This window comes from Scleropages formosus, chromosome 5, assembly GCF_900964775.1.
Source record: "Scleropages formosus chromosome 5, fSclFor1.1, whole genome shotgun sequence".
In the NCBI taxonomy this organism is placed as follows: Eukaryota; Metazoa; Chordata; class Actinopteri; order Osteoglossiformes; family Osteoglossidae; genus Scleropages; species Scleropages formosus.
Window position 1 is genome coordinate 36,560,228 of NC_041810.1, and position 16,623 is coordinate 36,576,850.

The following is a 16,623-nucleotide window of genomic DNA, read 5'->3' on the forward strand; positions in this document are numbered from 1 at the left end:
AGTAAAGTTTAATACCTGGACAATGGCTTGAGGTTGAACTTTTGGAGATTCAGGAACAGATTCTGCAGCAGGAAGCAGGTCTCCCAGAGCACTGAGAGCATCTGGGGACATGGAGATGTCCTAAAGGCGGTTAGAAGTGTGGGTTAAGAAAACTAGCCTAGGCTTCACCAAGGGGGTGTAAACATAATCAGTAAGATTCAAACGTATGACACTTGCACAGAACTCTCTATATGAAAATGTTTCAGTGTTTTCATAAACCATTTTGATTATGCATGCTACTCCAAGTAATACAAGCAGTTTCCATTTGTAATTCAACTGCGGTTCCACAGAGCTCAGTGTTGGGCCCCTACTCTTCTTCATCTAAACCTCTTCCCTTGTTTATCTCATTGCCTCTGATGGATTCTCCTATGACTGTTATGCTGACGATACCCAGTTGTTAGACTCTGGCTCACCGCGACCCAGCTTCGGGCAAGCGGCTTCAAACAATGTGCATGTGTTGACTACATATGAATTGAAATACATACTTTCTGTTGGTTTTGTGCAGGTGGAATCATAGGAGCCTGGACAGAAGAAGCTTTTTTGGGAGCCACAAATTCTCCTGCGAGAGCATCAACAGCAGCAACATCTGGACTTGACTGAGAGAACGAAACGGACAAGGGATAGGGTGAGACAGGAGAAAATGCATAAACGGGTCAGTATTAAAAAAAAAAAAAAAAAAGTTAATTGAAGTTCATTAAGTTAATAGTGGAGTCATTTCAACATTTATCCATACTTAATTTGACTCGGGAACATCCACTAATGAATTAGGGACACCTTTCGTAAGAAAATAGACTGCATGAAAAAAATTACAAGCTTTTTTCTTGTTTTCGGTAATGTTCTACCTGTTTAGAAGGTTCAGTAGCAGATGCAGCCACTGCAGGGCAACTGAAATCTCCAGACAGGATGTCCAGGGCTTCCCCTGAGTCCAGTGAGGGCTAAGGTGGGCAAAACAATCAACAGTGTGAAAACTGCCATCACAACTTTCATTTTGCAGTAAACACTAGAAGTTCCCAATGTAAACAATTAATCATAAATATGTATCTTCACCTCCTTCTGTGGAGGGGGGTAATCTTTCATCTTATCCTCTGTGAATCTGTAGTCTGCTGGAAGGGTGTCTTCTCTCTCCCCTACTCGCACTCCTTTCTCAGATTTATGCTTCTCTTCCTGGAACATATACAGAGGGTCCAGATCCAGGAATTACATAGGGAAAAACAAGCCTTTCACATTTAAATACTGATCCTTCATTTAAGTAACTGGCCATCTTAATGGCTTGGTGGACAGTTAAGAGAAAATGGAGTTAATACCTGGACAATGTCTCGAGGCTGGATTTTTGGAGGTTGAGGTACAGGTTCTGCAGCAGGAAGCAGATCTCCCAGAGCACTAAGGGCATCTGGGGACATTGGGGAGCTGTCCTAAAGGCAAATTGAAGTGTAGGTCAGGAAAACCAGCACCAGGGGGATGTGGAGTTAAACACTGAATGTGCATAAGCAAAAACATGTTACATAAACTGTTCTGATAACAGTAATGATATTATACAAACATTTTACTGTCAAAATCTCCAGGAACACTGTAGTATAATGTAATTTAGTTAGTTATTAATTCATTTAACTAACCCTTTTCTCCAAAGCAACTTTTTTTTTTTTTTTAAACACATTTATACAGCTGAGTAATTTTTACTGCAACAAGTCAGAGTAAATACCACATTCAAGGGTACTAAAGCATGACATTGGATTCAAACGTGGATCCTTCTTGAGTGTAAGGGGGTGCCTCTAACCACAATACTCTCTGTGGCACTTGCTATCATGGCCATTATTCTCACATAAGATAAACATAAACTTATAAAATCTAATTCTTGAACACACACATAGTTTCAGAACCGCTTGTCCCATACGGGGTCGCGGGGAACCGGAGCCTAACCCAGCAACACAGGGCGTAAGGCCGGAGGGGGAGGGGACACACCCAGGACGGGACGCCAGTCCATCGCAAGGCACCCCAAGCGGGACTCGAACCCCAGACCCACAGGAGAGGAGGACTGTGGTCCGACCCACTGCGCCACTGCACCCCCTTCTAATTCTTGAACATAAACTTATTAAATGAATAAATGATTATGATCTACACATCTGATTGAACCCCACTTTGGGCAAGGTACTTATCCTAACCTCCTCCCATAAAGCTGTGCAGCTGCATAAATAGGTAAATAAAAGCTTAACATTTTAAGTTGCTTTGGAGAAAAGCATCAGCTAAATGAATAAATGTAAATGCTCGTGTGCATGTATGCTGCTGTTTATCCCTCTAGGATGAACAAAGATTCATCCAACTAAATGATATTATGAGCAGCTTCTGGGCAAAAGAGTTAGGTAAAGAGAAAAATTCCATATCCAGTTTTCTGGGGAGGGAAAATGCAGTTTCACTGTATCTCAGCCACCTTGGCTTCTTTTGTCAGCAGGGGGTGCCAGTGGTGAGGAGGGAATGTCCTTTGCAGGCTTCTTCTTGCTCTCCACTTTCTGTATATTTACATTTATTCATTTAGCTGACACTTTTCTCCAAAGCGACTTACAATTACCACAAGCTCACAATTACCCACCCATTTACACAGCTGGGTCATTTTTTTTCTTTTAGTGGACCAATTTTGAGGAGGTACCTTGCTAAAAGGTACTACGGCCAGAGGTCATGATGAAACTTGCGACCTTTAGATCCAAAGGCAGCAGCTCTAACGACTACGCTACCAGCTGTCTCACATAGACGAACACGAGATGGAAAAATTATGGGAAAGGACATTTCCAGCTTGTATCACAAGCATGCATTTTCTGAACCACTTGTCCCATACAGGGTTGCAGGGAACCAGAGCCTACCCAACAACTCAGGGCGTAAGGCCGGAGGGGACACACCCAGGACAGGATGACAGTCCGCCACAAGGCACCCCAAGCGGGACTCAAACCCCAGACCCACCGGAGAGCAGGACCCCATCCAACCCTCTGTGCCACCACGCCCCCCATCCCAGCTTGTATCACTTTCCTGAAATTCAGATGATTTATTAGTATCGACTTGACTGTGTTTGTTTTTGTTTCTTTCCTTTACATAGCTTTTATTAATATCAACAGTAGTGAAATATATATATTTTTTTTAATGAAGTCACAATACTTCCACACTGTGTAGATCTGTATAGTGACGATCATTGAACTACATTAAGTGCCAGTTAATATGACTTTAATTATATTCAGTGGTATTCAGATTATTTTTAGAGAGTGCTTTTCTCTCCAGAGTAACTCAGAGCACTGAACAAAGTTAGAATGCTAAACAATCATATCAGTCACAGTACCATACCATAGTACTATACGTGACCATTGTTGCACATCTCTGTTGCGCAAGTGCTTTAACCGGTACAGGTTTCCTTTGCTTAATGCCTTTTCACTTAGCTTCTCTGTTAAGACATGGTACTACTTGTTTTCATTTAACAAGAATTTTTTCCATTATAAACTTCTGCAGTTGAACACTATGAATAGAGTGGAGAAACTAAGCACAAGGGATACAAACTATTCCAAGTCAATGCAGTATGAGCTCTCCCACACTACTTCATGCTGTCTACTGCGCTCCTACTGTGGCAGCTTTCACACTTTTAAGAAATATACACTTATCTTGTTTTTAAAATTTGTTGTGATCTTTGTTTTCTCTTCATCATTATTGTTCTTTTGTAGTATTACAGTGGCAAAGCATGTTATAATCAGCAGTAATGATTTTAACCGTGATTCTCATTTTGTTTCTGTTATCAATCTATTTTGCTCACATGTTAATTATTAAGTAATTACACAATTGTTCATTTACATGTGTGAAAAGTGCCTTTCAGGCAGTTCAGTATGGTTAGGTTGGTGTAAAGGGAACCAGTTCAGTTTGCCACACACGCACACTGACTGAAGCCGCTTGTCCCCAGTGGGGTTGTGGTGAGCCGGAGCCTAACCTGGCAACACAGGGCATGAGGCTAGAGGGGGAGGGGACACACCCAGGGCAAGACACCAGTCCACTGCAGGGCACCCCAAGCGGGACTCAAACCCCATACCCACCAGAGAGCAGGCACAGGCCAAACCCGCTGCACCACCGCACCACCACACCCCCATATGAGCATGCCAAGAACACTTAATTTTTCTGGTAAAGTAAAATTGTTTAAAAACTGATAATAATGATAAATGTTTTATCTACTTGTATAACTTGATGGTTGTTAGGGATATACTGCTGTAAAACCACAAAACTGGACAGAAGTATACTTCTACCTGGAGGTGGAAAGATCGGGAAAACTTTGTAAAGGTAGTAAGCAAAACATGAAAATAATAAAAATAATAACTTAAAGTATAAATAATGGTGACAAAAGTGTAATTCTGCTACCTTTGAGTCTTTTGGAGCCTCTGTCGGGGCTTTTTGTTTTGATTTCTCCTTCGCAGCGGCTCCCCCTGCAGATGCTGCGGCTGTGCTTGCTAACACAGGGGCTGCAGGCTCCACTTTGGCAGGTTTGTCTTTGCTTGAAGAACTGGACACATTCTATAAGACAGCCAAAGGAAGACTGTTAGCTCTTGTGAAAAATGTAGCTTAGAAGGACATTCCCCTCTCAGTCAAACCAATAACAAAAGAGCATTAGTGGATATAGTGAAACTTTTTGTCTTTGACCCATACTTGTGGATATATTTGAAATTTGCCAGTGTATGTCCTGGGCCTGTATGTTGCTGTGACCCTGTACAGTTGATAAAACCAATAAAAATGTCCAAAAAATTAAACATAAGTATGGTCACTCAATTTGATTGCACTTACAGAAATAGCAAGTGTTGAACTATTCTTCCTGGCTAATGGACTTGCTGATGCAGACAAAACAAAAACTGTCTTGCATAGTGGTGTTGATGACAATATGTTTGCTTACTAAGAAGCCTGTCCACAGAAGCCAGGTAATAAAACTTAGAGTTGGTGGCGTTGCATTTTAACCCTCAGTCATCTGAGATTGTGCAGCAATTCAACTCTATAGTTTGCAAGTCTCTTGAAACTGTCCAAGTAGATTACAGAATTGAGGAAACAAGCAGGATTGCAATCATGGAGATATTCTAATTCAAATGCTGAGACATACTTATGTGTGGAATATTATTGATGAGATGATTCAGAGGCAACTGTTGGCAGAATTTTTTTTTTAAAAAGAAGACACTAAAAACAGACCATGTAGTCTCGCAATTAAGGACTTGCAAGGACTCTTCACTGAGGACATTGTTGCTCGGCGAAGACTGCTCAGGAGACAAGTGAGGCACTGGCCTCAGTGTGTTACCGGTACAAAGGACAACACGCAGCGGTGAAATGTATGTTTTTGAGTGAGCTCTGTCACAAGGGTGACAAACAAGGACATATAAAGAGATTGACCGGTCTCTCAGTTAGGCGAGTACAAAAGATTGCTAAGGTATAAGATATACGCACTTTGAGGAAAGGCAGTTGAGCTCTCTCGAGAGAAGGGGGTGGGAGCAAAGGTGAAAAATTAAGTGAACTTAATATTATTTTTGGTGAAACACTAATGAAGACTACCTGAAGTTGGTCTATTGACTCGTATTGTTAAAATAAATTAATTCAGAGGACAGGATTCGGAAGAAACATTTGAAACTGACACAGGTTGTGTAGTAACTATAATGAATAAAGAGCAGTATTCAAAGTTGTAGAAGAAAGCTCCAGCCTTTGAACTGAAATCTTGGAGACTACTCTTAACATAGTGAAACTTACTTTGGGGATGTTTCAGATCAGAGTGCAAAACAAAAGCACAACCAAGTAACTTCCATTGATGGCTGTAAAGGGACCAGGACCTAAGCTGTTTGGCAAAGGTTGATTCTTTTTCTTAGGTCCTTGAGTCACAGAATTCACTCCAGTGGCTTGCACCCAGTTGCTGAAAAAGTTCAGGCAACCCAAAAGGCATTGCAGTTAGAACATTAATTGAAGTGAAAGTGTGCCTAGGACTCCTAGTCCTAGAAATAATCAAAAATTTGATTTTTAGCTCAGCTTTCCACACTGTTAAGCACTCACCACAACTTAAGGAGGGACTGGAGATGTAAAGATTAGCTTTTGAGGACAGCTGGTAGTGTAGTGGTTAGTTCTGCTGCCTTTGGACCTAAAGGTTAGAGGTTCAAATCTCACCCAAAGCTGTAGTACCCTTAAACAAGGTATTTACCTTAAATTTCTGCAGTAAAAATTAACCAGAGGAACTTAATTTTTTTTTTTTCTGAACCGCTTGTCCCATACGGGGTTGCGGGGAGCCGGAGCCTACCTGGCAACACAGGGCGTAAGGCCGGAGGGGACACACCCAGGATGGGACACCAGTCCACCGCAAGGCACCCCAAGCGGGACTCAAACCCCAGACCCACCAGAGAGCAGGACCTGGTCCAACCCACTGTGCCACCGCACCCCCCTAGGGAACTTAATTTGAGAGGAAAAAAAGTGGGCTTTTGAAGAGTCCAAGGCATTGATGCAGCCATGGTCAATGTTGGTGCACTACAACATAAATAGAGACTTAATATTAGCATATGACACACCTTCCCTAGAGGGAAACTTGGGCTGATGTGGGTCAAGAGTGAGCTGAAAAAAAACTGCTCTCAGCTTGACAAGGAAGTTTTCAGTCTTTGGTTTGAAAGTTTCATGATCACTTTGTGGTAGATGGTAGAAAATTCACAACAGTGATGGATCATAAACCACATTCCTTATTCAACTAAGCGAAGGGAGTGCCATAGATGACTTCCCCTGGAATTCAAAGATGGGCTGTCATACTGAGTGCTTTTCAATATGAAATTGTGCATGCAAGAACCACAGCAATACTGACACCTTAAGCCCTTCATTCATGAGTAAGCGCTAGAGGAGGAGAGGGTGCTGTTGCAGGAACATGTGGACACACTACTGGTGAAAGAAAAGCAAGTCAAGGGATGTATATACAGGGATTCAATGCCCTGTATGGTGTATAAGTAAACACTGAAGCTGACCTATAAAGGACAGTGATCCAGCTTTCACATCCTACGGACAGAGACAGAAGGAACTCAGCACACAAGAGCGATGCATCTTGTAGAGTGCTAGAGAGGTCCACCCCCTCTCAGAAAGACAGCCTCTTCTCAAGCAGCTTCATCAGTCTCGTTCTCACAAAATCAAAGCGCTAGTGAAATCATGCCAGTTTTGTCAGTAGATGTTCTGACCTCTGGGAAACAATACTCCAGGTGACCACAGGAGACACCACACTAGCCAAGTTTCAATTACATTGCACAAACCTATACTTCAAATACTCCTTAAAAGAGCAACAATCCACCAAAATAGTTATGAAATGACCTTTGAGACAGCTTGCCTTTGCTTCTAATGTTTTTAGTAATTTGTTCCATGTTCTTAGTTTCTTGAACTACAACCTCCCACTCTTTGAAACTCAACCCTTGCCTTTTAGGCCAAGAACCTTTTGATGACCACCTTCCTTGCTTCAAACCATGATCACAGTTCTTTGGATCATACCCCTAACCTCCGACCCAGAACTTGGATCTCAACCATCCCCTTGGCTCAAGAACTCTGTCTCTCAGACCCACTCCTACAATGACCAGTCCTACCACCTGTGCATCATTCCCTACATTGTAGTCCTGAAACCCCTGTCCTATGTGCTTTCTTCTCTGTGTCATCCCATATGGCTTCAGCTCCCTGATGTGCTCCAACTCTGCCTCACCAAATACACTTTACCCTTCCTGATAAATAACCCATGGAAAACCGTGACAGCGGAATTGGAATCCAGCAGCTTCTGTTCCCTTGCATCCTTGATGTTTAAGAAACTGCTAAAGAGCAATGGGACATGGATAGCAAGAGTGTCATTTGGTTACAGTATTAGACCTCAGTCCAAAACCAGGAAGTGTCCAGCAGTTATTAGGCAGGAAACTTCTATCTATTTTAGATCTCACACCTCTATTTTTAAAGAATCAAGTAGAACACTGCCAGTGAGGCAAAAGCAAAACCATAATCAACACAAAACAGAAAGGACTATTCTGGAACATGACATGGTTTACATCTGAAATTTTGGGCAGGGTTCTACTTGGTACATGGATACCATTCAGAAGAGAACAGGGATTGCATCTTGTGTGGTTCTCCTTGAAACCAAGAGAATGCTAAAAAGGAACATGTGTGTTGCTGCCTCTTTGCTGGAGAATGTTAAAGACCGAGTTCTTGGAGAGGAGATGGCCTCCAGTAGCAAAAGTTGGATCACCTGTTACACCAACTGTGAACAATACTATGGACTAAAATGCAGAAGTGCCTGAGGAAAGTTCTTCCATTGCAGCAGCTCAACCACCACAGGAGATGTAGATTTAATTTTTCTCCTTTGCCTTTTGGTTGGGAGTTCCCCCCCCCCCCCCCCCCCTTCTCCTTTCCTCCATGGCCAGTTGGCTTATTTTATAGTTTTTTTAAGTAGTATAGTTATAGTAGTCATTTTATGTATAGCTAACCTTAAATCTATGTTACTACTGTCTCTTGATCCTTTGTTCAGCGCTTAATGCCACTCTGTGACAAGAGTGCTCTAAATATAAATGTCACGGCCAGGACCACGCTCCAGTAGGGTGCACCGGTCAGGAATTAGAAGCAAGTATAAAAGAGGGAAGCTACCTCGCTCGAGTTACGGAACCCCTTCAAGACAACCGCCTTCGTGTTTGCGCCTGTATCTTGCTCCAGTTTCTTGCTCTCTTAACCTTTTCCTTTGTTTTGCCTCATGCTCCTGCCCCATCACAAAAGCCCACCTCCTCTGGTTTGATCTCCACTTGAACCTCTGACATTGAATTTGCCCCATGGATGACATCTGCACCTTGGCTTTGGACATAGGTTTGACTCTTGGACCACAAACTTAATCTCACCCCGAACCCCAACCCTCTTCCGGAAATAAAAACTGCACTTGGGTCCTACCTCTTGTCTCCGTGTGTCCTTATCTATGACAATAAAAATAAACTGAACTGCAAAGATCTCCAAATGTCAGGAGGCCACCTTTTCGTTTCAGAGAATTTCCCCAAAACTAGGGAAGAATGCCCCTGGACTTATTAAGATAGCAGGTAGTTTGCTATGACCTCTTTAGTGTAGGACAGTTGTTCAGTGTCACTCGATAAAGAACATTGTTTGTACTTAAATGCAGTTTTATTAAACTTTTTTGCAGTTGCTCTGTTAAAATAATGTTCTTTCAGTACTTTGTAGCTGATGTTTGTAAAGCATGCTTAGTAGTAATGGATCGTACATGCACATGTGAATAATAAGCTAATATTTATCAGAGGAGTGGTAGTATAATTGTGTTTTATGAAATTTATATTTATCAGAGGGGAGGTAATATAATACACTGGATCTAGTAGGGGCAGTTGGTTTTTTGTGTTATAGGTGTGTTCAGTGTGTGTGAGCAGTGAATTTCAAATGCACAGAAATGTAGGTGTTCTACTGGACATAAGCTCGCTATCACTCACTTTTCTGCATTGACAAGCTTCTCTTCATTTGAGAAATGCAACTAAACTAAGGTAATTTTGAAGTAGGCAAAGTACTGAGAAGCTTGTGCATACCTTTGTTTCAGGCAGGATTGGCTAATTCAGTGCTCTGCAGACAGGCTTCCCACACTAGACTGTATGTAGGCTACAGTGAATATAGAATGCTGCTGCTACAAGTGTTACATGAACTAGGATGTAAGATCATATAGCACTGGTTCTTAAGTCACTGCACTGGCTTCCAGTTAAGTTTAGAGTAGATTACAAAATCTTACTCTTGATATATAAGGCAATGAATGACATTGCTCCAGTTTACTTTAGTGTGATTATTGAGTCATATCCCAGAATTTTGTCATTGATCATTGGGTGTGGGTTAAAGTACCCGATTAATTAGATTTCTGAAGAAGGGTCTGCCTTTAACTGTACAGCACCAAGACTTTGGAATAGTCTGTCAGATATTGTCAAGAATATTCTTTCTGTCAGGGGGGTGCGGTGGCGCAGTGGGTTGGACCGCAGTCCTGCTCTTCGGTGGGTCTGGGGTTCAAGTCCCGCTTGGGGTGCCTTGCGGCAGACTGGCGTCCTGTCCTGGGTGTGTCCCCTTCCCCCTCTGGCCTTACGCCCTGTGTTGCCGGGTAGGCTCCGGTTCCCCGTGACCCCGTAAGGGACAAGCGGTTCTGAAAATGTGTGTGTGTGTGTGTGTGTGTGTATTCTTTCTGTCTCAGCCTTTAAATCCAGTCTTAGGACTCATCTATTTGTTTTGGTGTATCCAACTAATGTTGATTCCTATTTGCTGTATCTCGTCTTTGAATGTACAATTCTTTAGTCTCTTTGTGTCATTAATTACTATTCCCCCTTGTTTTGTTTTTAACTCTGGCTAATGTGTGGTGACCTGGGAGCCAGAGCATTGACAAGACCAGCTGTGGCACCAGCTCTCCATGTTGATTGGGGCTGATTACAGCATGCTGTGATGGTGAGATAAGCATACCTACACCAGATTGGCAATTTATTAACTTCCAGTGACTACAGCAATGCCAATAACAGCTGTATACTCTACCATCTTTTAGCTGGATGGTCTGCCCTGTCTTAGATATAACTATTACCACTGTTCAGAATGCTTAGGAGGGATGGGCAGCAACTGGCAGATGAACCCCCAGAGGTTCATTTTTCTCCCTTGCCCTAGGTTAGGATTTTTTTGGTTTCCTTTTCTGCATTGCCAGTTGGCTTAGTTTTAAGCTTTACTTGCAAGTAAATTTCTTATAGTCCTGAATTGTAAAGCTAACCTTTAACCTACAGGATTACTTTATATCTATTATAGCTCTCTCTTTCAATCCTTTGTTCAGCACTCTGTGTCATTGACGTAAGGAGGGCTCTATAAAAAAAAAAAAAAAAAACTTTACTTATGAATTGAAATACATACTTTCTGTTGGGTTTGTGCAGATGGAATCATAGGAGCCTGGACAGAAGAAGCTTTTTTGGGAGCCACAAAATCTCCTGCAAGAGCATCAACAGCAGCAACATCTGGACTTGACTAAGAGAAAGACAGGACATGGGATAAAGTGAGACAGGAGAAAATGCATAAACAAGAGTCGGTACTTAAAAAAGAAGAAAAAAGTTTGCCCTTTGACAAAGATGAAGGTCATTTTCAGAACTGACTGATCTCTGCAAAATATACACTCAAGGAGTCATTTCAACATCTATCCATACTTAATTTGACTCGGGAACATCCACTAATGAATTAGGGACACCTTTCGTAAGAAAATAGACTGCATGAAAAAAATTACAAGCTTTTTTCTTGTTTTCGGTAATGTTCTACCTGTTTAGAAGGTTCAGTAGCAGATGCAGCCACTGCAGGGCAACTGAAATCTCCAGACAGGATGTCCAGGGCTTCCCCTGAGTCCAGTGAGGGCTAAGGTGGGCAAAACAATCAACAGTGTGAAAACTGCCATCACAACTTTCATTTTGCAGTAAACACTAGAAGTTCCCAATGTAAACAATTAATCATAAATATGTATCTTCACCTCCTTCTGTGGAGGGGGGTAATCTTTCATCTTATCCTCTGTGAATCTGTAGTCTGCTGGAAGGGTGTCTTCTCTCTCCCCTACTCGCACTCCTTTCTCAGATTTATGCTTCTCTTCCTGGAACATATACAGAGGGTCCAGATCCAGGAATTACATAGGGAAAAACAAGCCTTTCACATTTAAATACTGATCCTTCATTTAAGTAACTGGCCATCTTAATGGCTTGGTGGACAGTTAAGAGAAAATGGAGTTAATACCTGGACAATGTCTCGAGGCTGGATTTTTGGAGGTTGAGGTACAGGTTCTGCAGCAGGAAGCAGATCTCCCAGAGCACTAAGGGCATCTGGGGACATTGGGGAGCTGTCCTAAAGGCAAATTGAAGTGTAGGTCAGGAAAACCAGCACCAGGGGGATGTGAAGGTAAACAATCCAGTGAAATGTAATTCAGTGAGTTATTGATTAATTTTGCTAACCCTTTTCTCAAAACCAACTTGCAGTGTTACACTACTAACAACTATTTACCCATTTATACAGCAAAGTAATTTTTACTCAAGCTAGACTCATATCCAACGTCAACCAGGTCTGGAGCCTTTGCCTACTGTGCTACCATGTGTCTAGCTATTTATCTACTTATTTGTGTCGTCACATTACATATGTATGTACAGCACTGCATAAACTGTTCTGGTAACAGTAATGACATTATACAGGCATTTTACTGTTCAAATCTACAGTGAACACACTGGAAATGTAATTTAGTGAGTTACCGATTCATTTAGCTAACCCTGTTCTCCAAAGCAACATACAGCATTACACTACTGACAATTACACATTTATACACCTGAGTAAATTTAGCCCCAGCAATTCAGGGTAAGTACCATGCTCAAGGATACTAAAGTATGAGGTGGGATTCAAGCGTGGATCCTTCTTTAGTGCAAGGGGCTGCCTCTAACAGTGTAGCCCTGGCTGTGATGGTCATTATTTTCATATTAAAAAAAAATTAAGTTAAACTTATGATATCTAAATTTTCACAAACTTGTAAAATAAATTAAAATCTACAGACCTGATTCTATTTATTTATTTGGTTTAACCAATGAAATTTGGGGTCCACTTTTGCCTCTTCACTACTTCTGTTTTTCCTACTACACAGAACTCCCTCTAAACCAACATGTGGAATTGCCAATTACACATCTATGATGTCAGAAGAGACAGACTGGTTCTGATTAAGTAACACTTTTGTGTTAAAACTAATGGGCACAAGAGGCTTATATACTTTAAAGCCGCACTCTGTATACTATATACGTCATACTTAGAGGTACCTGGCAGCATAGTAGTTAGCACTGCTGCCCTTCAACCCAAAGACTGCAGGTTTGAACCCCACTTTGGGCAAGGTACTTACCCTAAACTGTTCCAGTAAAGCTGCCCAGCTGTATAAATGGGTAAAGAAATAGCTTAACATTTTAAGTTGATTTGGAGGAAAGCATCAGCTAAATTAATAAAAGTAAATGCTTATGTGCATGCTATTAATCCCTCTGGGATTAACAAAGATTCATCCAACTGAATGATATGAGTGATGTCTGGTGTGAAAGAGTTAGCTAAAGAGTAAAATTCCATATCGAATTTTCAGGAGAAGAAATATGCAATTTCACTGTATTTCAGCCACCTTGGCTTTTTTGTCAGCAGGGGGTGCCAGTGGTGAGGAGGGAATGTCCTTTGCAGGCTTCTTCTTGCTCTCCACTTTCTGTATATACAAAAGAGATGGAAAGAGTATGGAAAATGTATCGCTTGTATCACTTCTCTGAAATCCAGATGATTTAGTGATATTGGATTTACTAGTATTGGATTTACTATGTTTTTGTTGTTTCCTCTGTGAAAGTAATATCCCAGAGAACCACACTGATCAAAAGTCAAATGCAAACTATATTTTCATCAAAAAAGTGGCTCCATGTAGAAATAGACAAAATGTTAATTTTCTGTGTTTTCAGAACTGAAATCTGTCTATAGAAAAACAAATTTCAGTTCTCTTTTAAAGTAACTATTCAACAAAAAACATTATCTTCTTGTCTGTTTTACTGTAATTTATAGATTCTCATCTGAATAGTTGAGATACTTCATACAGCTCATTTCCTTCCATGTGCTTTAATGCAATATGGAAATCAACATTAAGATTTATTAATATCTTCAGTAGTAAAACATTCTTTCCTTCCTAATATGTATTCATTTAGCTGTGGCCTTTCTCAAAAGTGACAAACTATTTCAGTCAATATCTCAGTTTAGACACATCAAAAAGTGACTTATATAGGTCAGTAGGGTTATTAGGATGTTAGGTAGGTGTTAGCTGAGTTTGCCAAGACCATGTATTCTTTTTTTTTTTGTGTGTGATAAAATGATATGAAAAAGATTAAAGGTAAAACCATTTTTGTTCAGTACTGCTCCACCTAAAGCAGTGCTTATGGGGTTTGAAAAATTAAAACAAAGTGCAATTCATTACATGTTCACTTTTCACAAGAGGTCATTTTTATCGACTTGCACAACTTGATGGTTCTTCCTGCTGTACAACCACAAAACTGGAAAGAAGTATACTTCCGCTTGGAGGTGGAATGATCTGGAACATTTGGCAAATGCAGTATAGAAAACATGAAAATAATAAAAAGTACAAATCAAACTTAAAGCATAAATAATAATGACAAATGTGTAATTTTGCTACCTTTGAGTCTTTTGGAGCCTCTGTCGGGGCTTTTTGTTTTGATTTCTCCTTCGTGGTGGCTCCCTCTGAAGATGCTGCAGCTGTGCTTGCTAACACAGGGGCTGCAGGCTCCACTTTGGCAGGTTTGTCTTTGCTTGAAGAACTGGACACATTCTATAAGACAGCCAAAAGAAGACTGCTAGCTCCTCTCAAAAATTTAGCTTAGAGTTTTACAATTAATGCTTAACTGATTTGACACCATCAAAAAGGACAAATGCAGACATTACAGCGGCAAAGACAGATGCTGAAATGTCCAGAAATCTGTTAATTATCAAATGGCATATGCAGTGGCTAAAAAAAACATCACTTCATTAAGGATGGACAATAAGGTATCGAATAAATCATGATGATGAAATGCAGAATACAATACCAAATTTTGTGAAAATGCCCATTGAGGCCTTTAACCCATTGAAAAGTATCCCACCTTGGACATCTCTTTGGATTTTGTCTCTGTCTTCCCCTTGCTGGCAGCTGCCCTTGCTGCTCCACCAGCTGCAACTGAACTTAATGTTTCTGTTGCTCCAGTTTCTGCTTTTGCAGCCTTTGCACATTCACCTTTTGAAGCACTGCTTTTTGAAGCAGACATGTTCTGTAACAGAGATGAGTACATGCTTCATCTAGCGAGAAAAAGTTTACAGTGACAGTCAGATTCGATTCAAAAGGAGAAATCTTGTATTTCCAAAAGACTACATAAAAGACAAAATGTTAATAATGAGAGACAGAGGAGTTCTGTTAAATTCCACCCCAGAGGAGGTGGGGGGGGGAAACCTATAAACACCTAGTGATACTGAAAAAACAAAAGATTATTTGCAAGCTACCAAAAATCTAACTGAAAAGTTTACGTAAGCATTTTTATCACGTCAGGCACATTTTTATAGCTGGTTAATCAATGTTATGAAGTTAAGAATTAGTTTCCTCTGCTTTCTCTGTGCTCAAGGGAAAGTGACTCCCACAGTTACTCTAGCAACCTTTTCTATGCTAGAAGCTCATGCTGCTCTATTCTAGATACAGGTCCATTAGTGGCTGTAACACATAAAATGAGAACTAAAAATTTTGAATTATTTTAAATATGTTTAGAGTCTGAAGTTCTATAACTTCCAGACATTATGTAAACAAAGTAAGTACATCAGAAAACAACCTAAATGTCTTTAATTTAAATAAGGAATTAAAAATTTCAATAGTAAAAGAAAATAGTATATGTATGTGTTTCCTACTGGCATATCTTTAGAATTTGTTTTGTGGTGTCTTGAGTCCTTACCCCTTCCTGATTTTCCTTGACCGCACCTAAACTAGCTTGTCCAGTCACAGCACTTGAAGTACCTCCTCCAGCTGCAGGTGTGCCTTTAGCAGGAGGAACTGATGCAGTCTATAGTCAAGAGGTATGAATTTCCTTGCATGAATATAATCATAGTCACTAATAATCACAATCACTATAATCATAGTCGAGCTCTGATTAATAAGTAAAAGTTAAAATACATTTTTTACAGTTTCCACAGATAAAATGTAATTTCCTGTGACTTACATTTATAACTAAAGACAGCATTACATTTATTCATTTATCAGAGAATTTTCTCCAAAGCAATACACATCTCAGAAAGAAAAAAAAAAAAAAAGATGCTCCTCTACTTACAATGGTTTGACTTATGATTTTTTCAAAGTTACAATTGTATGATAGCGATACGTATTCAGTAGAATTCGTACTTCAAATTTCAATCTGTATCCGCACTTGCAATATGCAGTACAATACTTTTTGCTGATGCTGGGCGATGGATGCTGCGGCTTGCTGCCAATCAACCACACTCGCAGTCTATGTAGCGATCATGGGAACGACTATAAACAATCTGCCCTACAACTGTCATACATAATTCAACTGCTATGCATACTTTGCATTTTATTTTATAAACAAGATTACAGGAAAACCTAATTCTAATGAAAATTACAGGTATTTTCATTAGAATAGTAGCATAGTTTCACAATTTGCTACATGGTGGTGTTGGTGTGACTATCGTAATTGGTTACGGTTCAACAGCTAATGGACGGTTTGGCTGGCACTATATTTTATGATTAAAAATTGTTTTTTTTTCAGTGTGAAATAAAAGGTATTCAACATTTAATTATAAAATAGGCTTTGTTTTACATAAGCTTGCCTAGCAGTAGGCTATGGTAAGTATCATGACCACGTTTAAGGTAGGCTAGGCTATGATGTTCGGTAGGTCCGGTATTGTATTCTTTTTTGACTTTTCCATTTACGATGGGTTTATCAGAATGTACCTCCATCATTAGTCAAGAAGCATATGTACAATGAGTGCATTACGTCGAGAGATTTGGATGCAGACACGTGATTCTAC

The 16,623-nt window shown here is 40.4% G+C and overlaps 1 protein-coding gene across 5 annotated transcripts in view; it reads right to left on the minus strand.

Annotated features, from left to right (window-relative positions):
* LOC108928566 (calpastatin-like) overlaps positions 1 to 16,623 on the minus strand; it is a 45,014-nt gene that overhangs the window by 12,627 nt on the left and 15,764 nt on the right. For 4 of the 5 annotated variants that reach the window (XM_029251961.1, XM_029251957.1, XM_029251962.1 and 1 more), the window contains exons 3-16: positions 15,534 to 15,641; positions 14,700 to 14,864; positions 14,237 to 14,389; positions 13,193 to 13,270; positions 11,791 to 11,898; positions 11,534 to 11,650; positions 11,329 to 11,421; positions 10,933 to 11,043; positions 4,417 to 4,569; positions 1,344 to 1,451; positions 1,087 to 1,203; positions 882 to 974; positions 525 to 635; positions 16 to 120 (exon numbers count right to left, since the gene is read on the minus strand). In XM_029251961.1, coding sequence (XP_029107794.1) covers positions 16 to 120; positions 525 to 635; positions 882 to 974; positions 1,087 to 1,203; positions 1,344 to 1,451; positions 4,417 to 4,569; positions 10,933 to 11,043; positions 11,329 to 11,421; positions 11,534 to 11,650; positions 11,791 to 11,898; positions 13,193 to 13,270; positions 14,237 to 14,389; positions 14,700 to 14,864; positions 15,534 to 15,641 — 1,620 coding nt within the window. The remainder of the gene's footprint in view (positions 1 to 15; positions 121 to 524; positions 636 to 881; positions 975 to 1,086; positions 1,204 to 1,343; positions 1,452 to 4,416; positions 4,570 to 10,932; positions 11,044 to 11,328; positions 11,422 to 11,533; positions 11,651 to 11,790; positions 11,899 to 13,192; positions 13,271 to 14,236; positions 14,390 to 14,699; positions 14,865 to 15,533; positions 15,642 to 16,623) is intronic. The other variant, XM_029251959.1, reaches the window with a different exon arrangement.